The sequence below is a fragment of the Lepidochelys kempii genome, chromosome 7 (assembly GCF_965140285.1).
Source record: "Lepidochelys kempii isolate rLepKem1 chromosome 7, rLepKem1.hap1, whole genome shotgun sequence".
In the NCBI taxonomy this organism is placed as follows: domain Eukaryota; kingdom Metazoa; phylum Chordata; order Testudines; family Cheloniidae; genus Lepidochelys; species Lepidochelys kempii.
The window spans coordinates 31,527,684-31,551,625 of NC_136386.1; the positions used below are offsets into that span (position 1 = coordinate 31,527,684).

Sequence of the window (23,942 nt, forward strand, 5' to 3'; positions counted from 1 at the left end):
CGCCTCCTTCAGCGCCGGCCAATCAGCGCGTGGATACGGGAAGGAATAAGAGGAGCCGGGGGAAGGGGCTGGGACGGGCGCCACCTACCGGCCGAGAGGGGGGATTGCAGGATGTGGGAGGGGAAGGGCGGGGATTGTAGGGACTGAGCCCCGCTATGTGGGGACAGGGATGGGGACTGGTCTATAGGGGAGCATTCTATAGGGGCAGGCAGAGGCCCACCCCCGGCACAGGGAAGGGAAGGGATTGAGCCCAGCCTCACGGACATAGGGAGAGGGAGGGCATTCTGCAGGGGTTGAGTCCCGTTCCCTGAGCACAGGAAGGGGATTCTATAGGGGAGGGGATAGTATAGCGGCTGAGCCCCACTTCCGGGGGACAGAAAAAAGGAGAGGGAATTCTGTAAGGGATGGGGATTCCATAGGGGCTGATCCCAACCTCCTGGGCACGGTGGTGGGGGATTTATATGTGCTGGGCTTTGCTCCCCGAGCAGAGCGAAGGGGAATTCTGCAGGGACTGAATCGTGCCCCTCAGGAAAGAGGAGGGGGAGGGAATTTTATAAGGGACAGGATTCCATGGGGGCAGAACCCCACCCCCAGCACACGTATGGGGGATTCTGCAGTGGATGGGCGTGGGAGCAGTGAGACAGTGTGGGGATGGCACTGGGGATGCCCGTGGAGTGGGAGCCAACGTGTGGGGCAGAGGTTTCGCCCAGGCACAGGGATCGGTCCCCTCTGTGCTGCATGGGGTACAGTCGCTCCCAACACCCCCTCTCCATCAGGGTAACGGGAGGCTGCAGGGAGCGCACCGCTCGGTGTTAGAACTGGGCGGTGCATTGATGGGGAATAGCAGAGACCTGGGGCAGTTCAGTGTATCGCAAACGCCCCCTTATAGCTCAGCTCCCCGACTCCCTCCTGGGTTGGGGACTCGAGAGTCGCGTTGGGGGTGTGAGAACTGGGGCTGCTAATAACATCGGAGCCCCCTTATATCCCAACCTTCTACCCCATATATCCCCGATGCCCCTCATATCCCAGTCCCTGCCTTGAGTCCCCGCTCCGCTCTCCAGGGCTGGGGAGGGGACTCAGAGTCGCGGGGGACGACAGATGAGACCCGGGGGGTGACCCCATCTCCTCCCCCCTACGCTGCAGAAATAGAGCGCGGCCCCTTTAAATTTACCCAGGAGCCCTTAAAGGAGCCCCAGGGGCCCCAGACAGGAATCCCCACCCCGGTCGGAGCAGCCTGGCTCGGCCGCAGCCGCCGTTCGGAGCCCGGGAGCCCCCTCCCCGCGCGGGCAGGGCTCTGCTGTAGCCCCGAGCCTGCCCCGCGGCCCCGGCGCGGATGGACAGGCGGCCGGAGGGGGGCGGGTGCTGACGGACGCACGGACACAGGGATGGAGCCGCCTCCCTCCCCTCCCCCCCGCCGCCCCGTCAAACGGGAGCCCCTGGACCCGGAGGCAGGTGAGAACAAAGGGGGCGGCTGGCGCCCCCTGCCGGCCCTGGGGTGAGCAAGCGCCCAGGGCACCCGGGTGGGGGGGTGACGGCCCCTTTAAGACTCCCTTCAATGGCTCTTTGAAGCCTCAGAACCCCCCGGTCCCTTTAAGACTCTCGCCCCATCCATTAAAGCAGCAAGCCCCCCATTTCAGAGGGAACGAATCCTCTCTCCTGCTCCCCCGTGACCCTTTAAGACCCCTTTCCTTAAAGACACACAGCCCTTACAGAGCAGGTCTCCCCCCCGTCACTGTCCACTGCCGCTTTAAGGCCCCCCGCCCCATCTTATTGGTCAGGGTTCTTGTCCCCTGCTTCCCTCCCCTCCCCTCAGGTCTCTTAAAAGAGTAAGCTCCTCTGTCCATCCCTTTTATCCTGGGCCCTAAAGGTGTCTCTAGGGCATTTAAAGGGGAGGGAGCACCCACGTTTTTGCTGGGGACTTAAAGGGGCAGTAACCTCTTCCCGTTGAGCTCTCATGCCTTAGCTCTTAAAGGGGCAGGACGGTTATGCCCTTTGCTGGGATCTAAAAGGGCATGGATGGCTCTGGTCACTGGGCTTCTCCCTTTTGGGTAGGGGCACGGAAGTTCAGGGTGATCCCTCACCCTTTGCCCCTCTAGGTCTTTTAAAGGGGCAAGAAGCCCTTCTCTTCCCAGGCCATAAAAGGACAACATCCCCAAACACTGTACATAGCTCTGCCAATGTCCCTCAATCCCCACTTGCAGCCCCTGGCCATCCCAGCCCTGGGCTCCCCCCACACAGCTCTGCTGCTGCCCCCTCAGTCCCCACATGAAACCCATCCTCCCATGCATGCACTCTTGCCCAGATGCCCAGGCTATGTTCTCACACATCCCTACCATTGTGGTCTGTTTCACCAGGGGAATCCCCAAGCCAGGACAACTCCGGCAGCACCGAGGCCCCTGAGTTGATGCTAGGGGGGTCTCTGTCATGGGGGACCCCCAAGGATCACCCCCTGATGGCCTCAGGGGGGCGAAAGTACTCAGATCACTGTGAAGAGCGGGCATCTCGGCCTGGGAAGAGCCGCATCCCCGGGCGGGACCATCGGCGCTATTATCACGAGCACTGGCGGGCTGAGTACCTGATGGACTTCAACCCAGCACGGCATGGCATGATCTGCATGGTGTGTGGCAGCGCCCTGGCCACCCTCAAGCTGAGCACCATCAAGCGTCACATCCGCCAGAAGCACCCCTACTCTGGGGGCTGGGGCCCCCGCGAGAAGCAGGTCATCATCCAGAGCTGGGACGCCCATCTCGGGCTGGACGGGGAGTCTGAGGGGCACGGAGACCCCGCCCAGGCACCTGACAGCTTGCAGGGAGCACAAGGTAGGGCACAACTCCTATGCCCCATGCACCCCCCACCATGCAGTCCTCCCCACTGTTCCTGTGCATCTCCATCTCTGAACACCCATCCCCCTGCACCTCTGCGCCCCCAGCACTCCTCCACTACCCTAGGCAACCCTCTCCCCTGAGCACCCATTCCCCTCCTAGACACCCCTCCCCTGAATACTCTGGCCCATTCTTCAATCCCTGGGCAGCCTTCCCAAGTATCTCCCCACCTTTCCTATCATAGAATATCAGGGTTGGAAGGGACCTCAGAGGTCATCTAGTCCAACCCCCTGCTCAAAGCAGGACCAATCCCCAACTAAATCATCCCAGCCAGGGCTTTGTCAAGCCTGACCTTAAAAACTTCCAAGGAAGGAGATTCCACCATGTCCCTAGGTAATGCATTCCAGTCCTTCACCATCCTCCTAGTGAAAAAGTTTTTCCTAATATCCAACCTAAACCTCCCCCACTGCAACTTGAGACCATTACTCCTCATTCTGTCATCTGCTACCACTGAGAACAGTCTAGATCCATCCTCTTTGGAACCCCCTTTCAGGTAGTTGAAAGTAGCTATCAAATCCCCCCTCATTCTTCTCTTCCGCAGACTAAATAATCCCAGTTCCCTCAGCCTCTCCTCATAAATCATGTGTTCCAGTCCCCTAATCATTTTTGTTGCTCTCCGCTGGATGTTTTCCAGTTTTTCCACATCCTTCATGTAGTGTGGGACCCAAAACTGGACACAGTATTCCAGATGAGGCCTCACCAATGTCAAATAGAGGGGAACGATCACATCCCTCCATCTGCTGGCAATGCCCCTACATATACATCCCAAAATGCCATTGGCCTCCTTGGCAACAAGGACACACTGTTGACTCCTATCCAGCTTCTCGTCCACTGTAACCCCTAGGTCCTTTTCTGCAGAACTGCTGCCGAGCCATTCGGTCCCTAGTCTGTAGCGGTGCATGGGATTCTTCCGTCCTAAGTGCAGGACTCTGCACTTGTCCTTGTTGAACCTCATCATATTTCTTTTGGCCCAATCCTCTAATTTGTCTAGGTCCCTCTGTATCCTATCCCTGCCCTCCAGCGTATCTACCACTCTTCCCAGTTTAGTGTCATCTGCAAACTTGCCGAGGGTGCAATCCACGCCATCCTCCAGATCATTAATGAAGATATTGAACAAAACCGGCCCCAGGACTGACCCTTGGGGCACTCTGCTTGATACCGGCTGCCAACTAGACATGGAGCCATTGATCACTACCCATTGAGTCTGACAATCTAGCCAGCTTTCTAATCCACCTTCTAGTCCATTCATCCACCCCATATTTCTTTAACTTGCTGGCAAGAATATGTGGGAGACCGTGTCAAAAGCTTTGCTAAAGTCAAGGAATAACACGTCCACTACTTTCCCCTCATCCACAGAGCCAGTTATCTGAAGGCAATTAGATTAGTCAGGCATGACTTACCCTTGGTGAATCTATGCTGACTGTTCCTGATCACTTCCTCTCCTCTAAGTGCTTCAGAATTGATTCCTTGAGGACCTGCTCCATGATTTTTCCAGGGACTGAGGTGAGGCTGACTGACCTGTAGTTCCCCAGATCCTCCTCCTTCCCTTTTTAAAAGATGGGCACTACATTAGCCTTTTTCCAGTCATCTGGGACGTCCCCCGATCGCCATGAGTTTTCAAAAATAATGGCCAATGGCTCTGCAATCACATCTGCCAACTCCTTTAGCACTCTCGGATGCAGCGCATCCAGCCCCATGAACTTGTGCTTGTCCAACTTTTCTAAATAGCCCCAAACCACTTCTTTCTCCACATAGGGCTGGCCACCTCCTCCCCATGCTGTGCTGCCCAGTGCAGCAGTCTGGGAGCTGACCTTGTTCATGAAGACAGAGGCAAAAAAAGCACTGAGTACATTAGCTTTTTCCACATCCTCTGTCACTAGGCTGCCTCCCTCATTCAGTAAGGGGCCTGCGCTTTTCTTGACTTTCTTCTTGTTGTTAACATACCTGAAGGAACCCTTCTTGTTACTCTTAACTTCTCTTGCTAGCTGCAACTCCAAGTGTGATTCGGCCTTCCTGATTTCACTCCTGCATGCCTGAGCAATATTTTTATACTCCTCCCTGGTCATTTGTCCAATCTTCCACTTCTTGTAAGCTTCTTTTTTGCATTTAAGATCAGCAAGAATTTTACTGTTAAGCCAAGCTGGTCGCCTGCCATATTTACTATTCTTTCTACACATGGGGATGGTTTGTCCCTGTAACCTCAATAAGGATTTTTTAAAATACAGCCAGCTCTCCTGGACTCCAGTAATACTGTATGATGTTATTCTCCCAGGGGATCCTGCCCATCAGTTCCCTGCGGGAGTCAAAGTCTGCTTTTCTGAAGTCCAGGGTCTGTATTCTGCTGCTCTCCTTTCTTCCCTGTGTCAGGATCCTGAACTTGACCATCTCATGGTCACTGCCTCCCAGGTTCCCATCTTTTGCTTCCCCTACTAATTCTTCCCAGTTTGTGAGCAGCAGGTCAAGAAGAGCTCTGCCCCTAGTTGGTTCCTCCAGCACTTGCACCAGGAAATTGTCCCCTACACTTTCCAAAAACTTCCTGGATTGTCTGTGCACCGCTGTATTGCTCTCCCAGCGGATATCAGGGTGATTGAAGGCTCCTATGAGAACCAGGGCCTGCGATCTAGTAACTTCCGTGAGTTGCCGGAAGAAAGCCTTGTCCACAGGCATGCACCCCCACTCCAGAAATCCCTCCTCCAGTCTGTGGGGGCACCTGGGCCTCAGTGAGGGCTCTCTCCGCACCCCCCCTGGGGAGTCTACCTTGCCCACATCCCCACTAGCACCAGGGACCTGGCACTCCCCCGTGCCCCAGGCACCTTTCTTGTTGGGCAGCTAAGGCCCTTCCCCTGTAGGGGGTGCTCCACTCTGCCCTGGTGCGAGCCCATGTGGTGCCTAGCCCTCCCATTTGTGACGGGGGGCAGCTAGCAGCTGGGGGGTTAGTGGGAGGGCACGGCAGGGGATGGGGAACTGGGGGGTGACCGCATCTCCATGTGTATCTCTTAGGGGGGCTTAGGGGGCGGGGTATGCAGGAGAGCTGGGGTTCAGTGTTGGGCAGGAAGGGTTAGGGGTATCTGTGAACCAGGGATACACAGGCTCCTCCAGGAGCACCGTTGGCAGGGGCGGATACAGCCTGTGCCCCATGCCCATCCTGCCCAGGGGCTGGGGTCAGGGTTAGGGGAGTGCAGGGCGCTGACCTGTCTGTCTCCCCCAGGGACGCTGTTGGCAGGGGGCGGGTTCCGGCGTCGGCGCCGTGCCCCATGCCCATCCCCACGGGGGGCTGCCCGGCGGCCGGCGGTCGGGGGGAGGAAGGCATCGCCCAGCGCCCGCCGGCTGGAGCGCTACGTGCGTGAGTCCCTGCAGAGCTGGTTCCAGGCCGAGTTCCTCATGGATTACGATGCCCAGGGCAACCGGCTGCGCTGTATGATGTGTGGGCGTGGGCTGCCCAGCCTCAACCTGGACGACATCAAGCGCCACGTGCTGCAGGCTCACCCCGCCTCGCTCGCCTTCAGCCCCGCTGAGAAGGGCGCCATCCTGGAGGCCTGGAACTCCCGCGCCCTGGTGCTGGCCACTGGCAAGGGCTGGGCGCCGCAGGGGGAGCACCCTGCAGGTGAGGGGGCAGGGAGACCAGGGTAAGGGGACCCCCTTGTGAATGGGGGGCCTGGGAGGACTGGGGTCGGTGGCGGGGAAGCTGGAGGGACTGGGGTGGGGACTGGGGAGCCTATGGGTGAGGGGAACATGCCCTCTCTTGTGTCCCCTCTGAGGGGGTGGGCTGGGGTAACAGCATGTGTCACAGGTGGGGGCAGTCCTAACCTGTGATGGGGAGGGCATGTGTGAGGGAGATCTGTGGGGATGGGGGTGGGAGCAGAGTCTGTCTGTGCTGTTGTGGGACAATCTGTCTGTTCCTATGGGGCACCCACATGTGAACACCCCCCAGCACCTCTGTCTTGACCCCTATCTCTCCCTAGAGCCCGATGCCCCCTCCCCTGGGGACCTTAGTGGTGAGGCCCCTGAGCCATGTTCGGCAATGGCTGCCCCAGAGCCAGAGGAGAGCAGCTCTCTGGGGAGCTGGGCCAAGGAGGAGCCTGTGGCGCCATGGGAGCTGGATGCGGTGGGGCCACTGCGGGGTAAGGACCATCGGCGCCATTTCCAGGAGCACTGGCGGCTGGAGTACCTGATGGACTACCATGGCGAGCGGCATGGGCTGGTGTGCATGGTGTGTGGGGGAGCACTGGCCACCCTCAAGATGAGCACCATCAAACGCCACATCCGCCAGCGGCACCCTGACTCCACCCTGCTCAGCCACCAGGTCAAAGCCCTGATCGTGGAGGAGTGGAACCGCAAGGTCGCCCAGCTGGTGGAGATGGGGGCACCCCTGCCAGAGCAGGCCTCAGGTGAATGGGGGTTGGGGCTGGGGCCAGCCAGCTGCTGGCCTTCCCATGGGTGCTTGAGAAGCTGAGGAGCAAGTCCTGCCATCCAGCCCTGGGCACCCGGGGTGTTCCATGGGGCGGAAGCTGAGGGCCACACTCTGCCATCCAGCCCTGGGCAAGACAGGTAGGGGGAGCTGCTGCTAGCCTCTCATGGGGAGAGGGACAAGCAAAGAGGATCCAGGGCTGTGTGGCTGTCTCAGAGTAGCCAGGGACAGGGTGACGGGTCAGATGGGGGCAGGGCTGCTGGGGACTCCCTTCCCCCAGGGAAGATGCCAGGGGGTGCCTGGTGTCCAAAGCAAGTGCTAGGGCTGCAGGGCGTAGATGCAACTGGGACCACATGCAGAAGCCCCGTAATCTGAACAGTAACAGCCCTGGTCTGCCTCCCTCTGCTACCTGCAGTGCATGTGCTGCGAGGACCAGAGCCCCACCTGGTGGCAGCAGGTGGTACTGCACCCTGCAGCTTCCTCCTGTGTTTCCGCCACAGTAGCCCTGGGGTATTGCATCCTGCAGGAGCGCAACAGGTCCCCCTAGTGGCAGCAGGAAGCATTGCACGCAACAATGAGCGCCCCCCCCGGTGGTAGTGGGTGGCATTGCACCCAGCTGCAGCACCACAAATAACCCCCAGTCACCAGCGGAGGAGCTGCGTGCCTGACCCACCCCAGGACGTGTTTGAGCACTGGCTTCTCCCAAACCAGCTCTTAAAGGACTGGATCAGAATCAGCACCGGAGAGGCCCCTCCCCCACGCAGAGCCAAGCTGGATTGGAACCAGTGTCCAAGAGGCCCTGCGTCTGGGCTGGATCAGAACAGCACCATAGGTGAATGTCCCCTCCCCCTTGCAGTCAGGCTGGCTCAGAAGCCGTGCTCTAGAGACACCCCCCACCACCCACTGCAGCTGGGCTAATTCCCCCTTCCATGGGGAGGGAGGTGGGATGTGCTACGTACCCCAGCTGTGCTGTGATCGCTGAGCCATCGGGGCGGGGCCCTGGAGCTCTGTTGTGGAACCACAGGGTCAGCAATTCCATCATGCCCAGGGATGTGGGAATGAGGCCTGAATCTGTGCAGGGGGTGGGGCCAGGGGGGCCAAGCACGGTACCTAGCTTGACTTGACCTCGCTTTGTCGCTTTTCCAGGAGACTCCCAGAATCCTTTGCAACCATCAAGCCCCGAGGAGCTGGATGAGGATGTGCAGCTGCTTGCAGAGGGGGAGGAGGAAGAGGAGGATGAGTGTGTGGTGGTGGTGGGGACGCCCCCATCCACCCCACAGAGCCCCCCTGACCCCACAGCTGGCCCCCCGCTGGGCCCGGCACCTGCACCGCGGCGGGAGCAGCGGCGGAACTACCAGCTGCATTGGCGCGTGGAGTACCTGATGGACTACGACGGCAGGCGGCATGGTCTGGTGTGCATGGTGTGCGGGGGGGCGCTTGCCACCCTCAAGGTGAGCACCATCAAGCGCCACATCCTGCAGGTGCATCCCTTCTCCTTGGACTTCACCCCAGAGGAGCGGCAGACCATCCTGGAGGCCTACAATGAGACCGCCCTGCGCTATGAGCCTGCCCTAGGGGAGGAGTCTGAGGTTAAGCCCCACCCCTTTCTCCAGGCCACTGCTGCTGGTGGGGAAGAGGCAGAGTTGGCCTGTGCCCCACCCACCAGCACAGCATAGTTGATGGACAGGACTCCATCTTGACTCTTGGGAGCAGGGGTGGGGGGTCCAGGCTATGGACAGACACCCCTTGCTCAGGGGGCTCGTTTGGGAGCAGGATAGGGGGTTCTGCACCCACCCATGCTACGGACATTGCCCCAGGAACTACACAGCACCTTCCCCCACCCCCACCCCGATGCATCTGGTCCTCACGCACTGATACTCCATAGCCCAAGCTTGGGGGTGGGGGAAGGGCCTCACACGGCCCCCTGTAGCTTTTAATCCCCCCACCATCCGAGCTGGGGATGGCACAGAAATGGGGTTGTTGGGGCTGGGGGCGCATGGGGCTGGAACCCAGCTGCTCAGCGAGCCAGTGGAGAGGGCATTTGCAAGACATGGGGGTGCGGGAAAGGGATGGAATCATCTCCCTGCCCGGGGCAGGCACTAGTGAGCACAGGGGCAGCTGCTCTATTTAAGGGGCCAGTTCCAGACCCCTCCTGGGACTCTTCCTGGCCCCCAGGGTAGCTGGTTTGAAAAGCTGCTGCTGCCAAATCCCAGCCTCCCCCAGTTCCCGTCTGGCCTCTGAATGGGGCCTATCTCTTCCTGTCCCCCAGCTGCAGGGTTTCACTCCAGCAGCCTCTTCCTGGCACAGGAGCAGGCTGGAATCCATGTCCCTCAGAGCTAATTGGATGTAACCCCAATGCTTCCTTTCCCCCACCCACTCCAGGGAAAGTGCCACCCTCTGTGGAGAGTCTAGACTGGCCTTTGCAGTCGTGTGTATTACCTTAATTAGCTGCCAGAGTCACCGCACCTCATCTAGATGCAACATCCTAAGAACCTTCCTTGGGCTGAAGTTAAACTGACTCTCCCCCGCCAGCACCAGGGGGCCCTGGTAAGTAACCCCTGCCCCCCGCTAAATGCCAAGCAGTGCCGCTTACGTGAGCCAGGCGAGGCCTCGGCCCCCATCGCGCGTGGATGGCTGCCCAACTGGAACGCAGCGTTTTGCACTCACTTCCAGCCGGTGTAAAATGGGGAAGCAGGGTCCCTGCCTTGAGCCATGCGGACTGGAATTTCAAGCGCTGGAGCAAGGCTGCGGCTGGGGGCCTCAGATGGGGATAAGGGGGTCAAGGCTGGGCCGCAGCTGGGGGTGGGACTGGGGGCAGGAGCAGAGCCACAGCTGGGCCATGGTGGGGGCCAGTAGCCGGGCCCCTGGCTGGGGTCGGGGCTGGAAGCTGGAGCTGTGGCTGGGGGTGGAGAAGAGCTGGGGGCAGGGTGGGGCTGGGTGACACTTCCTCCCTATCCCCTGTTGGGGCTGGCCTGGGCCTGCTGCACCGCCCAAACATGCCTCCTTGCCCCCATGGGGTGGGCGCACCCCACAGTTTGGGGACCTCTGCCCTATGGGAAGCTAAGATACTTCTGATTCCACCATCAGCTCGTGGTAGGGGGAGCTGCCATGCAAAGACAGTCAGTAGTATGAGCTGAGATCCGCACTCTTTGCTACCATCTCAAATCTACAGATGGGAAAACTGAGGCCAAGAGCAGCTTAGGGACTTGCTCAAGGTCCCCGAGAAGGTGTGGGGCAGAGCAGGGAATTGAACCCAGGTCTCCTACTGACCAGTGCTCTAACCACTAGGCCCATCTTATGCATGGGGGAGCAGATGTCTCTCTGTGCTAGTTCTCCAGAAACATCTTAGCTCGGTGGTCTCCCAGATGCCAATTTGATGGGGCAGAGCAGCAACTCCTGTGAATCAGCATAGCTCCTGCTGGCTTCCACGCAGCTGATCTCAGGTCAGTGCTGGATCTGCCCCAGGTGCCCGCGCCCCCCACTGCCAGCTGGGAAAGGATGGGTCCTTCTCTGCTCCGGCTGCCAGGCTTCACAAGGGTCCTGTCCTAAGCTCCCAGCTGCCCCGTGTGTGACCAATAGCCCTGTAGCCCTCCACCATGCAGGGGCAGCATCTGTTGAGTGGCAGCGATCCCTCCCCTTTGCTCTTTGTTCTGTACTAGCCCCCCTCTCCCCAGTGATGGGGGTGGGGATTGATGTAGGTGCCTGGAGCACTCCCGCATGGCCCTGCCTCTGTCTCTAATGTGGGCTGGCAAGGGGATACTGGGCTAGATGGGCCTATTGTTGTAATGTGGGGAGAGGAGGGGAACCCTGGCTGCGATGGGCCCTTTGGGCTGAGCTGGGGCAGGGAGGCGTGGCCCGATAGGATCATTAGTCTGATTCAGGGTGAAAGCTCTTGGCAAACCCTTGGCAGGCTGGAGCAGCTGGACCCTGACTGCCACAGAGAGACAAGGGCAACGCTGCCACCCCCTCCCCTGCCCGCCAAGGCTGCTTCTGCTGGCGGCAGAGAATGTGAGTCTGCTATACACTGAGCACACTGGGGCCTGTTCCAACTGATGCTTTGCAAACACTAGCAAATGCGCCCCTCCCTGCTGCGTTCAGGGACAGTGTTAAGTGGCTCCCATTTTGCAAGGGGGAAACTGAGGCATGGAGGGGCTTTCTGGAAGATGGCCCAGCCTTGCAACTCCAGGGGCTGGGAGATCCAATGGAGACAAATCCACCGGCAACCACTTGTTACTTGCACCCTTGCTCCTAGCCTGCTCTGAGCAGGGTTACTGAGCCAGCTGCTGATCCACACTAGTGCACCCTCCCTCCTTAGCAAAGGGGTAGAGAGTTACCCTAGAGCATGCGTGGGAGCCCTGGGATTACACCACCAACCCCTTTCTGCTGCCCCTCTCACTTCTCCTCCAAGGCACTGGGGCCATTCAGTTTTGCTCATGCTGCTCTAACCATCCATATTTGGAAATCTTTCAGTGCTTCCCCCACCATGTGTCATCTCTAGGCTGGGGGAGGAGGGGGGGGACTCCCTTTCTGCTCTCTCAGACACAGCAGCTGGCCCCTTGTGCTGGGGCAGCTCTGCTCACATGCACCCAGGCTCCAAAGTGATGGGTTTTTAAGCAGGCCTCCTCTTCAGAGTGCACCAGGACAGCCCCCTTTGGGGCTCCATCTCCGAGCAGCTGCATGAATTAGGGTGCTAACCTCAGACTTGGGAGACCTGGGTTCATTCCCAGCTCCCCCATAAGCTTCCTGGGGGAAGTCACTGAGGCTCAGTGCCCCTCTCTCTACAATGGGGCCAATAGCACTGCTCTGCCAGAATGGGGGGGAGGAGGGATGATAAATGCATTAAAGATTTGGGGGTGGCTCAGATCCAGTGGTACTTTAGATGAAAGGTTCCAGCTGATGGGCTGTAGGGTTGGATGGATATTTGAGGGTAGATAGGTCCCACTGGTCTGATCTGGGAGCATGGGGGTGCGGGGGACAGCCTAGCTGGGCCCATTGCTCTCAGATAGGGAAGATGCTGGGGGATGGGAGGGGCTCGACAGGCCTCTGGTTCTGATCCATGCTGCATAATCTAGACAAAAAAGATGCTTAGATGTTACAGCAGAGTTACTTTAGCATGGCTGGAAGGGAGGGGGGGAGTGAACTGGGGATAGAAGCAAGGCCTCATTCTACCCCAAGGAGAAACCCAGCTCAGGCTGTGACACTGGAAGGGGGCAAAGTTATTATCTAGAGCCCATCATGCAGGGCTGGATCAGCTGCTAAACACCCCCGCCCCCCCCCCCCCCAAAAAGGGAGAAATAGTGCCCTATTGCAGGGGACACTCCTGTAAGCTGTGAAGAGTGGAAACCCGGCCATAGTGAGGGGTAGTGCAGAATTCCCTACAGCTGAGCGCTCCTCTCCCCACCCAGCTCTCAGCTGAGAAGGGGCAGGTTTTCCTCCACCCAGCCCAGCTGTGCTGCAGCCCAGAGGTGGCAGTGGGAAAACGAGGAGTCTGATGCAAATCTAACAGCACTACCATGAGCCTTGCTTTTACTGCCCCATGGCAAGCCCCTCCTTTCAAGGCTAGCTTTGGGCTCCAGCCAGCACTGTTGCCCCTGCCTGAGCTATTAAGAGCTGGGTGTAGTGATGGGAAGGCAGGAGCATCAGGCAGCTGGTAGAAATACCCATGGGTGCCTTTGCAGGAGAAACCCAGCTCCCTGCATTCTAGACTGAATGGCTCTTTCCTGCAAAGTTGACAGGGCTAGCGAGAGGTTCCTCCCCGGTAGCTAGCGTTCAAGAGCTGCCTTTGTGTAATCACGCTTCCTCTGTGCACGTGGGAAGTGAGGTGGGTGGGGGGCTGCGTTCCCTTGTGTATGCCTGGACACCAGCAGCACTAGGGCCCATTTGTGCAGGCCCACCCCAGCCCCAAATAGCAGTCCAGCAGCTCTTCAGCCCCAAGGTAGAGGCCTGAAGAACAAAGCAGGACCATGAGCCCAAGAATCCCTTACCCCACACTGCAGGCTTGCTGGGAGGGTGGAAGACACAGAACATTCCAGGCCTTTATGGGTAACACGTCAAGTGACACCAAGCCCCTGCCCCATGGCATGGGCCTCCTTTTTCACAGGAGCCGCAGGCTATCCCTCTGGACTCAGAAGCTGCCTGCACGCTGGAGGCATTTTGCTTGTAGATTCTTACTGTGGTTTTAGAGCTCGCTCCAGCATCCCAGAGCACGGTCTAGTAACCACACCTGATGTGTTGGAAGTGGTTATCCAAGGGGAGTTCAGAGCCATCTTCTTGCGCTTCCCTTCTTCCATTCCAGCTCTGTATATACCCTGCTCTAGAGTGCAGGGAAGGTGGGTTCTTAACATACAAAGATATGCCAAGTTAGGACATTTTGCCATTGTCTCCATTGCTGCGGGCAAGTCCAGCAAAGCCAGTTCCAGACTCCCATGTGAAATCTATAGTGAGTGGTAGCTGCCATCTCTTTAGGTTTTTGTATCTTACCAGTGTAGGTACCACTAACATGGAAGGTCACCAGGCATGGGAGCACTCACACTTGCCAGCGTAGGAAGTAGGTGGCCCAGCTGAGAGGCCTCACGCTTTCCAGAATTTTCCAGGTGTAGGGAGCATAGCAGCTTGAGTCAAATCTCAATCTTCCCTACCAAGAATGACATTGCAAAAACCAGGTGGCAGGTTGGTGTCATGAGCTACGGACTTAGCTGTGCCCATCTTGACTAGACGCTACAATCATCTCAGTTAAGACCTACCTGAAGCCTGAGTGGTTTCGAATGAAATGTTTTTATACACCACCCCTTCCTCCCCTCCAGAGAGCAACCTGCTCCTTGTAGCTACCATGTAAATGTTGTTATGAATTATATTTATATGCCTATGTTACACTTTAGTGACAGTATTGGAATATTTGTATGTGGTCCTCGTGAAAAGGTGTTTTGCATCAGTATGTTTTTTTATATGCATATGTTTTGTAAACATGTTAAATAAAGCCTTTCAAATGATGCAGTTTTGAAGTGCATTAATTCACGGTGTTACTGCCTTAAAAAAAACCCTACTGCCAATGCTTCTCCACTACTTAAGTCTGCAAGATCCATGCTTTAGGCGTTGGGTCAATTATAATTCTTTAGGGCAAAGAGGAACGTTCAGAAGAATAACTAAATGGTTCAACTGCAGAGTTTAGGGCACTGCTCGAACACCTGGTCTAGCGCAGATGCTTAGTCACTTTAGCTGTCTTAAAAATGGTTTAGTTTCTTCCTAAACCAGGTGAACTGAATGAGCATAAAAACAGATTTAATCATTCAGTGCTACACCTCAGTGCAGACACTCTTCAAAACTGATTCGAGCGTCTGAGAGGACTTTGGATTCCTCTCGAACTGAGTTAGGTTGGTGCCCTGAGCTAACCAAACAGGGGTAGAAACAGTCACTTAAAGTGGTGGATGAGGTGAGTGAGTGTTTATAGTTCAACGGCAACTTCAAAATACCACACAGTTATTGCGCCAGGCAGTATGTCCGTGTTGCCATCTTTTCATAGGGGTCTCAGACCGAGCACTGATACTTGCCTGCAGAGATGAGGTTTAGCTTGATGATAGAATGGGCCTGAGGAGTGGAGGTGTCAATCACGATCCTCAGCCCAAAGCTTTTAAGCACTCAATCGCTCGGCCTGAAGAGAAGGCCTGAGATCCTGACATCAACAGAGACAGTGGAAGAGCCAGAACAGCTCCCCACGCCCAACGCTCGGCTCCCCCAGTGACAGGCGAGCCATGGGGAATGCAGATGGCTTGCGTATCCCAGCTGCTGAGGCTAACTCCATCCCACTCACCATCTACCCCTTGACAACCTCCCAAGACAGCTGACACAGGAAATGAAGCCAGTGGGGACCTGTCCATGGTGTTTTTATTAATACCACATCATTTGCAGTTTGACAGGAACCGGGTTGATCTCCCGGGGCACTACTGTAATTTATGCTGCACACACACACACGCACACACACACAGAGCTTCATTAGTAGTTTGTTTCCGGTTTTCTGTCTACATGTTCTCTTTTAAAAAAACAAATTGCCTGGCACAACGATCTGTTCAACGTATCTCACAACAGCAGTAACAGAACAGACATAAGAGCTGGGCCGACCGTTTCCAGTGCAGAAGAGGTCCTGGGGAAGGGGTGGAAAGAAGTCAGGGCAGGACAATCAGTGCAGTTTCCACTGGGGAAAGCAGAGAACGTGGTTTGTTGCGGTGATGCTGAGAAAAGACCAGGGCAGGAGCAAAGAGGCTTTGAATTCCCTGCACTCATCCCCACAAGCTTTGCTTGGGAGGAAGAAAAGGTGGCCCAGCTTCTCAGGCCTGGGGGCACAGTCCCTGTAATAGACTACATGCATCTAGGCTTTGAGGCAGCTGGGCTCAGTTCAAAAGCAGAGTTGTATTTTTTGTGTGCACGCCGCCTCGCAGGGCTCAGAATCCCCATCTCCATGAGCAGATGCTGTGCTAAAATGAACCCTGGGCTGCTCCAGGGCAGCCAAAGCCTCCCTTCTCCCTGCCACACTAAATCGACCTGAGGGAGAGGAGAATCCCCCTCGCCCCCTCATGCTGAACAGCTCGTTCATCCACTGGGCATTTTCCTTCTACTCCTGCTAGCAGTGCCTCCCCTGGAAAAAGCAATAGGGGTGGGCTGTTGGTCTAGGTCTCTTGCACCGGGGCGCAGCAGACTGGTTAAAGACTGACTCCTGACCAGAGCAAACTCAAAGCTACCTTCCAATAAAGTTCAGCGAGTTAAGAGTGTACAAAAAATACAAATTGTGAAATACGCAGCTCTAAGACCATTCTGCACACTAGAGTGTTCAGTACCATTTCTGCACCCAGCTGGGGTTCAAATGGACCTTTGCTCCCTGCCAGCAGAATGGCACGCGGGCAAGGCAGCATGGGGCACTGTCTCAGTAGTTCAGCTCTCAGTGGTCACCCGCCCTCCGGGGGCTGAGATAGGGGTTATGGCAGCAGAGGAGTCACATGCAGAGTTCGGCAGGGGGTGAGGGGGTTGCGGGATGTTGTTTTTTCCTCTACACAAGTTTACAGCAGTGTACAGCAGATACAGACATTTTCATCTCATAGTAAGAAATAAAAGGTACAACCTGGGAGAGGGGTGGGGAGCACGTTGCAGGAACTGGAGAGGAAAGGGATGAACCAGACTAAAGCACAGAACTGATGTCACGTAGGGGTACAAACCCCCCTTTCGATCAGCAAGGTTGAGGGGGCAGTTTCCTGGACTTCCCACCCCACCCCTTTCAGTACAAGTCCCTGACCCCCAAGGAGCCAGCTGGGAGAGTATTTTGGGAGCAGGGAATGCAGAGCGCCACTCTGTGGAAGTGCGGGAAGCCAATGAGAGGGAAAGAGGGATGTCTCCCTGCAGCGATTCCCCTTGGCAGGTGGGAAAGCGTTTGGCCACCCTGCCCTCATTGGAGGCTGGGAACTGAAGAGGAGCCAGTGTTCAGAGCAGCATTGGGTTCCCTGTGATCGGGGACAAGACCCTTACAATCGTTTGGCTGTGCTGAGGCCTCCCCTAATGGCTTTGACGCCAGGTCTCCTTTAGTCTGGTGCATGTTCTGAGCCCAATTCTAGGCTTAGAAAAGCAAATGCCAAATAATAACAAGAAACGCTTGGAATGCAGGCTCAAGCTGACTCAGCATGTTCCTTCATAGGTACAAGTAACAATGGTTATAACTATCGCATGGAGTTTAGTAATGGCTGGATCCTTGGGCTGCCCACCCACCCAGCTTATTCTGGCTTTTTCTTCACCATTCCTGGAAGTTTTGCTTGGATCCTACAGGAAAAGAAGTGGGGAGAGGGTGAGTTTGAAGGGCCAAGAGGTCAGCTGGATGCTCATTAACTTATGACAGGCTAGTGATTGGATCATGCAAGATGTTTATGAGGCTACAGGCTACTGGTCCGGAGGCTTTGGCTCAGGCAGCAGACACCCATGCTTTGAGGTAGTGGGTTCTCTCTCTGCAGACATGCCTGGGTTGTCACTGCACTAGATTTACTGAGGACCATCCCTGTGGCTCTCTCCTTTCTGTTCAGCACCTGTTCTGAAGAGCATCTCATGCCCCAAACGCTCTTGGCTCGAGGGCTTGTGAAGGAATTTAGCCCTCATGGAAGCTGTGGGAGAATCAGACTAGACTGTAAGCTTTTGGGGCTGGAACAGTCGCATGTATGTACACAAGGACGAGCGCAGTGGGGCCCTACGCTGGGAGCTACTGGAATGCAACTAAGGGAGGGATTTGCAAAGTGTCTAACTCCCCCTACAAGTCAATAGCAATCAGGCATTTAAAGGAGAGGTGGCCAGACTATGGTTTGTGAGCCATATGGGGCTCTTTTACAGTTCAAGTGTGGTTCCTGAAGCCCACCATGCCCCCCCTTCTCCACCTAACAGACTGGTGGGGTGGGGAGCTCAGGGCTTCTGCCCTCTGGTGTGGTTCTGAGCTTCAGCCCTGCGAGGTGGGCCTGCTGGGGCCCCAAGCCTTGGCAGGTGCCTTCCACGGGGCAGAAGTCTCACGCCTCACCACCTGCTGCAGGGCTGAAGCCCCAAGCCCCGGCAGGTGCTCTTGAGGTTATGAAGATTATCAGAGGGTCAGTAAGTTTGGCCACCCCGATCTAGAGTGTCAGATGGAAACAGGCCCAGTAGCTGTAACCGCCATGCCAAACACCAACACGCCCAGCAGAGATGCTTCTCTTCTGCAGTAGGAAGCAGGGCTCACCAGCAGTGTTCCCTCAATTTTTTTATGTCCACGTGCGGAGTGAATTTTGTTATGTGCACCAATATGGAGGTGATGTGTGACAAATCACCTCCATATTGTTATGTGCACCAATATGGAGGTGATGTGTGACAAATCACCTCCATATTGGTACACATAATGAAATTCAAGTGATGGGAGTGGGGCCAAGGGATTTGGAGTGTGGGAGGGGGCTCAGCGCCAGGGCAGAGGGTTGGGGTGTGGGAGGCGGGGTGGACTCTGGGGTGGGGCCAGGGATGAGGGGTTTGGGATGCAGGCTGCCCCAGGGCTGCAGTGGGGAGAGAGGACTCCCCCCAGCCCTCTTTCATGGCAGCAGATCAGGGCCAAGGGAGAAGCGCCTCTCCCCAACTGCAGAAGCTACAGCTGGGCTGGGCCAAGAGAGGGGCTCCTCTCACCAGTGGCTCTGGTGGGCCTGGGGTGGGCCAGGGGCTCCTCTCTCCGAGCCACAGCAAGTCCGGGACAGGTCTGTGCTGGGGCCAGCAGGAGGGGTGCCTCTCCCCGCCACGGTAGGTCTGCACTACTTGCCTCCAAGGAAGCCTTACTAGCCAAGAGCAGTTTGAAGAGACAATGAACTTGCATGGTCCATATGAAGTCAGCAGATCATGTGCACCCCAACCCCTACTTAGCAATGCCTCTCAGTCAAGGATCATTCACAACAGCTACATCCAGTTCAGATGGGGCCAGTACTGCTGCACCTAGAAGCCCCACTATGCTAGCAGCTTACAGACAGAAGGTCCAATCCTCAGGAGAGGATGAGTCCTCTGCCCGGGACTCCTCTCAGATGACAGGGAAGGTGCTATTTTGATAGTGGGGTTTTTAGAGAAGTGCGAAGTGGACTCACTTTGCAATAATCGACTTAGTCTGGTCCCGGGCGATTCCAACGTAGTGATCGATCTGCGTCTAAGGAAGAACCAATGGGTTAGGACAGCTGGAAGGGGTAGTAGTAGACAGACAGCAGTAGTGCTTCCCTTCATAGTTCTCTGAATGGCTGCCTCAGTTTACCTTTTAAGGCCAGATGGGGCCATTACAATCAACCTGACCTCTGTAACATAGCTACCAACTTAGCATAACAAACTTTAGCTAGGACCATGGAGACTCCTGATATGTCTGCATTTCTCTTCTAACAGAGCTACTGCCTTAAATTCACATGCATCACATGGAATTCTGACAAAGTCCATTGCAGGGTATTTTTTCAGTGTTTGGAGGAGGATCCAGTGCCTCAGGCATCTGCTAGCTAAACAAGCTGCTAAACGATGCGTGTGGCTGGAGATTGTGATGACTCACCTTATATTTCTCATAGACAACTGGAATACCGAAAATCAGCAATTCTCCTGCAAGAGACAGACAGGTCACTGGGAAGACAATAGCTCTTTATACTCTGGCTGCCCATGGAAACATACTGCCTTGTGTAAGGTGCAGCACTGTTGGTTCCAGAGAATTACTGCAATGCAGTCAGCATCAGAACAGGGTTCTATCTATGGTATTTATATGCCCTTTTTACTCCAGCCCCTCACCATCTCTAATCGATCTATCCTCCCAGCACCCCTGAGGCAAGGTAGTGCTGTTTATCCCCATTTTACAAATGGGTAAAAGACACAGAGACCAAGTGACTTGCCCAAGGTCACACAGGATATCTGTGCCAGAGCAGGGAATTGAACCTGGTTCTCCTAGGTTCCAACCCAGTGTGCCAACCACTTGGCCATCCTTTTGGCTCCTTAATACCCATTAGTTAATGTTGAGGGGTGCTCAGCAACCCCATAGCAGAGTAGAACCCTGGTCTCCTAACTGCGAGTCCCTGCCCCTAAGAGAAGTAAGGGATTAAGCAGAGGTTCATTGGTTAGGGATGGACAAACTAGAAGCTGATGCAATGGCTCCCAATGCCTAGTCTTTGAGGTCCATGTTAGACCCAGAAAATGCCCCCAGTGCACAGAGGACCATTGCCTTCTTGAACTGTGGCCGCTCTCTTACCAAGAATGAGGAGGGTGATCCCATTGAACACAGCCCCGACGTACGTCATCAGCCACATGACAACTGCCAGCTGTGAAGAGAACAGTGGAGTTCCGTTAACGGGACACAGCCATGCTGCTCAGCAGCGCTGACCTGCCTCCATGCAGGCTAGATCGGTGCCACGTTAAAGCACCAGTTGCTGTATGCTGATCTGGGCACCTTGGCATCGAGTTTTGTTTTATTAGAAAGGTCACAGCAACACTTGGATTCTAAACTCTTTGGGGCAGGGAATGTTTGTTGTGTGTGTACAGCACCTAGCACAAAGCCTGGCCCATGACTGGGGCTCCTTGGCGCTGTAATACAAATTCCTAATATTATTTCACCAACTATCTTCCTCAGGCAATGACCTGTCCCACTGATCTCTGGTTCATCTGTTTGCGGCGCTATTTTCCCACTTCAGATCTGTCCAGAATTTAGCTTGGGCTACAGAGCTCTAAGGAAAGTACCCTCTCTAAGGAAGATTCCCAAAGGCAGGTATCATCAGAGCCAGGCTTCCCTCCTGAAGAGTCACTGCCCAACAATACCCTCTGCCACTAGGGAATCCCCCCCCCCCACTAACCTTCAGGGAATCCACCAGGTCCTCTACCAGGAAGAGGCGGATGATGAGTTTGAGAGCTCGGTTGACGTGCACCATTGCATCATTCACGTAGTTATGGAAGGCCTCTGAAGAGAGCGTGATATCTAGGTCCAGGTAGGCTCTGGAAGAACAAGAGAATTGCACCCAATGAGAGACGTCAGCCCTGTGCTATCAGTATGACTCTCCCCCCGCCCTCAGTGCCAAATCATGCGCAGAGGTAGAGGAGTGTGCTGTTGCTTATGGGCTAATGAATCCTTTAGCTCAGGCAGTACAGCCTCATCCTTTTAGATTCAGAGATCTCAAGTTTAAACCTCACAGATGATATGTCCAGGGCATTGTTACTCAGAGAGGACTAACAAGGTAAGAAGCCCCAATGGACTAGCTCCTTCCAATGCTTTCCATGAGGAGCAGAGAACAACACTGAGCAGGGCCCACAGCCAGGAGGAAAGGGAAAATTCTTTGGGATTTGACCCTGGAAGTTCAAACCCGGTACATTTGCTACGAGAACCAGATAGGGTGAAAGAAAGGGCAGTGGTGGGGAACTGGGACAGCACCATCCTGAGTGATAACTGAGGGAAGGAGAGGTCTTCAAACACATTTACACTTGCTTTGGAAGCGCCTGCCACATTTGAAGTGCCATCAGCAGGATTAGTGTGGAAGAACATCCCAGTACGGTGAATCTCCAGAATTGTGTGGCTCCAATCCAGTTAGTTCTTCCCTGGAGGATGTGGACATTCGCATTGTTTATGCACAGACCCCTTCACTGTGGCCTTGACATGAATATTGATGTTGAGAGGTATTTGTGAGAAAGGAGATCACAAATTGTCCACTCTGGGGCAAGGGCAGTCATGTAATGTTTGTACAGCACCTAGAAGAAGGGGGCCCAGCCTGGCCGGAGCGTCTAAGTACCACAATGATATAAAATGGATAATATGGACACCACCACTGTTTGGGTTCTAAAGCCACAGGTTCCACCAATTACTTTGGGAATCTTCTCTGCTGCAACCACTGGCAAAGTAAGGGCTTGTCTACATGGGGAACTACTCCTGATTAGCTACCTGCATGGATGCTCTGATTCTGGAATAAAAGCACTTTACTCCAAATTATCTTAATCCACTTCCAAAATTCCAAATTAACTGTTCCTAATCTGCTTCAAATTCACATCCGATTTTATTTCAGATTAATTTTCAGGATTAGATAAACCCTAAGCCATTTGCCTGATTATGGTAGCCACAAGAGACTGCAAGTCAGGATTGTGACCCCACTATAAATACACATTACAAGGCAGTCCCTGCCCCAACAAGTTTACGTTTAAGTAGTTTTGTTGCCCCCATTAAAGCTTGCTGTGTGTATAACAATCAGGATGCTGCTAGAAGCCCTTACTCCAGCAGGGGGCACAGATAGCTAGTATCACAAAGTCACTCCATTATGTGCAATGGTTCCGGTGGGGTGGGATGGTACCTAGCTCATGAACTGCAGAGCAGTCGCTCTCCTGGCACAGGACACAGATTAACCAGAAGAACAGAAGGGAACATGATATTGTGTGACCTATCTTGCTCCTATTTCCACTATACCAGTGCTACGACATGCTAAAGAGCTCAGGGCAAGTCATTCCAGTTAGCTATGTAACTGGAAGGGCAATCCAACGGCCACACCTCTAAGAACAAAAGATTGGCTCACTTGAATGGATGTCCCTCTTCAGACTTCTGTACGGCCTGGATGACAGACTTGTAGACTCTAAAGCTGATGGTGACTGACAGCAGCGCCAGGATGAGGTAAGAAACCACGCTGATGACGCTGAAGGCGGCCAGAGACAGCAGCATAATCAGTGACGTGCCAAAGACAAAGCCTGTCTTCTTCACATCCCGCCAGAAGATTAGATCGTGCACTGCCAAGGAAAGGGACAAAACAAGGGGACGTTATGGAGGCAGGGGTAACAGAGCAGTGGAGAGTGCTGGACTGTGGGGGATCCAGCACAGGCCCTTGTTAAGTAATCCTCACTCTGATGTAGCTTTACTGGCCTATTGCATAGGTTCCCTTGCACTATACACTATGGACAACAGGGCCAGAGGCCCAATCATAGTCATTAAGGTTACATATCTGCAAATGCATTCAACAGGTGTATGCTTCTTTAAGAAAGCCAAGAAGGAAAATCCTTTCAACTAGTGTTTTTTTAGCACCAGGTAACCAGTCTCAATACAACATATCTCACAGAACACAGGGGATGGGCTCAAAGCCAGACAAGTGGAATTCTCTTAGCTTTCAAATACTCAGCCCCACTGGAGAGAAGCAAGCATGAGCCTTGCTTCACACCCAGGAAGTGGCAATGTTAAGCAGTTTGTGTGAAGTCACTCTGCAATATTAGCAGCACAGCTGGGAACCTCCCATCCTCTGCTCCTGCTAGGCAGCGTTACCCTGTCAGAGAAGTGGGACTGTCCAGAATAAGCTGTCATGAGACGCAGTCTGAGCAGGAAAATGCCTGCTTGTCAGTCACAGTGACGGATTAAAATCAAGTCTTTAAAAACAGCATGTAAGTTTGCATGGAGAGCATTTCCTTTATCACTGAAGATTTGTGTCTGAGTAAGGGCCGCTCCCTTCCATCACATCCATTTCTTCAAAGCCTGAATGTGCCAAGAAGTCAGCCCTGTGCCTCAAAGGCCCTGGAATGGTTGGGATATTGCAACACAGCATTCTGATTTTGCTGGAGGGTTAAAGAGCAAGGCCATGCAGTGATGCACCAAGAAATATGATGGAGGGGGTCACCCGAATGGAGGAAGGCTAGCAGTCAAGGACACTGACTGTAAAATGAGAGGAGCTTGTTTAGTGCTGAGCAAGTCTTAGCAAAAGCGACACACAGAGCAGAACTGAGTGAGCCGAGCTCCAGAGACTGGAAACACAGCTGCAGTAGCTTCAAAATGTCCATTAGCTAGGATGAAGTCATCACAGTCCACCTACTACACTACCTCCCTCCCTCCCTCCGGTCTCATTTTCAGTGCAATCCATTGTATGTTTACCCCAGGGGGACTGAAGACGAGTAACACTGGTCTTTCCCCAAAGCTCACACACCAGGTTAAATCACACCTAGGCAGCCTTCTCATAGTACCCAGCCACCACACGCTGGTGTTGGAAGCATCAGCCCCTACCCATCACCAAATCCACAGCGGGGTCTGCGGTGCGTACACAGCGCCCACTGCTGTGGTATCGAAGTACTGATAACATGGGTGACATGTTCCACTTACAATGCAACAGCATCATCTGCAACTATCTTTGGACTAACTTCTGCACCACAAATTGCTCTCT

At 54.8% G+C, this 23,942-nt stretch overlaps 2 protein-coding genes across 6 annotated transcripts in view; one reads left to right on the forward strand and one right to left on the reverse strand.

Moving 5' to 3' along the window:
• Positions 1–761: 761 nt before the first annotated feature.
• Positions 762–10,064, forward strand: ZFTA (zinc finger translocation associated). 3 transcript variants are annotated; one of them, XM_073351801.2, is made up of 6 exons: positions 762–1,452; positions 2,355–2,819; positions 6,091–6,486; positions 6,845–7,270; positions 8,002–8,122; positions 8,437–8,579. In XM_073351801.2, exons 1-6 carry the CDS (start codon positions 1,386–1,388, stop codon positions 8,483–8,485), a joined length of 1,524 nt encoding a protein of 507 aa, XP_073207902.1. In that variant the 5' UTR covers positions 762–1,385; the 3' UTR covers positions 8,486–8,579. The 3 variants fall into 3 exon arrangements, with proteins under 3 accessions (XP_073207902.1, XP_073207901.1, XP_073207900.1); XM_073351800.2 differs by lacking the exon at positions 8,002–8,122 and adding an exon at positions 9,673–10,064 and having other exon boundaries at positions 763–1,452; positions 8,437–8,741; XM_073351799.2 differs by lacking the exon at positions 8,002–8,122 and having other exon boundaries at positions 763–1,452; positions 8,437–10,064.
• A 5,089-nt stretch (positions 10,065–15,153) lies between these two features.
• The window catches only part of RTN3 (reticulon 3), a 36,124-nt gene continuing 27,335 nt past the window's right edge, over positions 15,154–23,942 (reverse strand). For all 3 annotated transcript variants that reach the window (XM_073351802.2, XM_073351803.2, XM_073351804.2), the window contains 6 exons: positions 22,323–22,530; positions 20,625–20,763; positions 20,027–20,096; positions 19,343–19,389; positions 18,900–18,958; positions 15,154–17,088 (listed from right to left, as the gene is read on the reverse strand). In XM_073351802.2, coding sequence (XP_073207903.1) covers positions 17,043–17,088; positions 18,900–18,958; positions 19,343–19,389; positions 20,027–20,096; positions 20,625–20,763; positions 22,323–22,530 — 569 coding nt within the window. In that variant the 3' untranslated portion in view covers positions 15,154–17,042. The remainder of the gene's footprint in view (positions 17,089–18,899; positions 18,959–19,342; positions 19,390–20,026; positions 20,097–20,624; positions 20,764–22,322; positions 22,531–23,942) is intronic.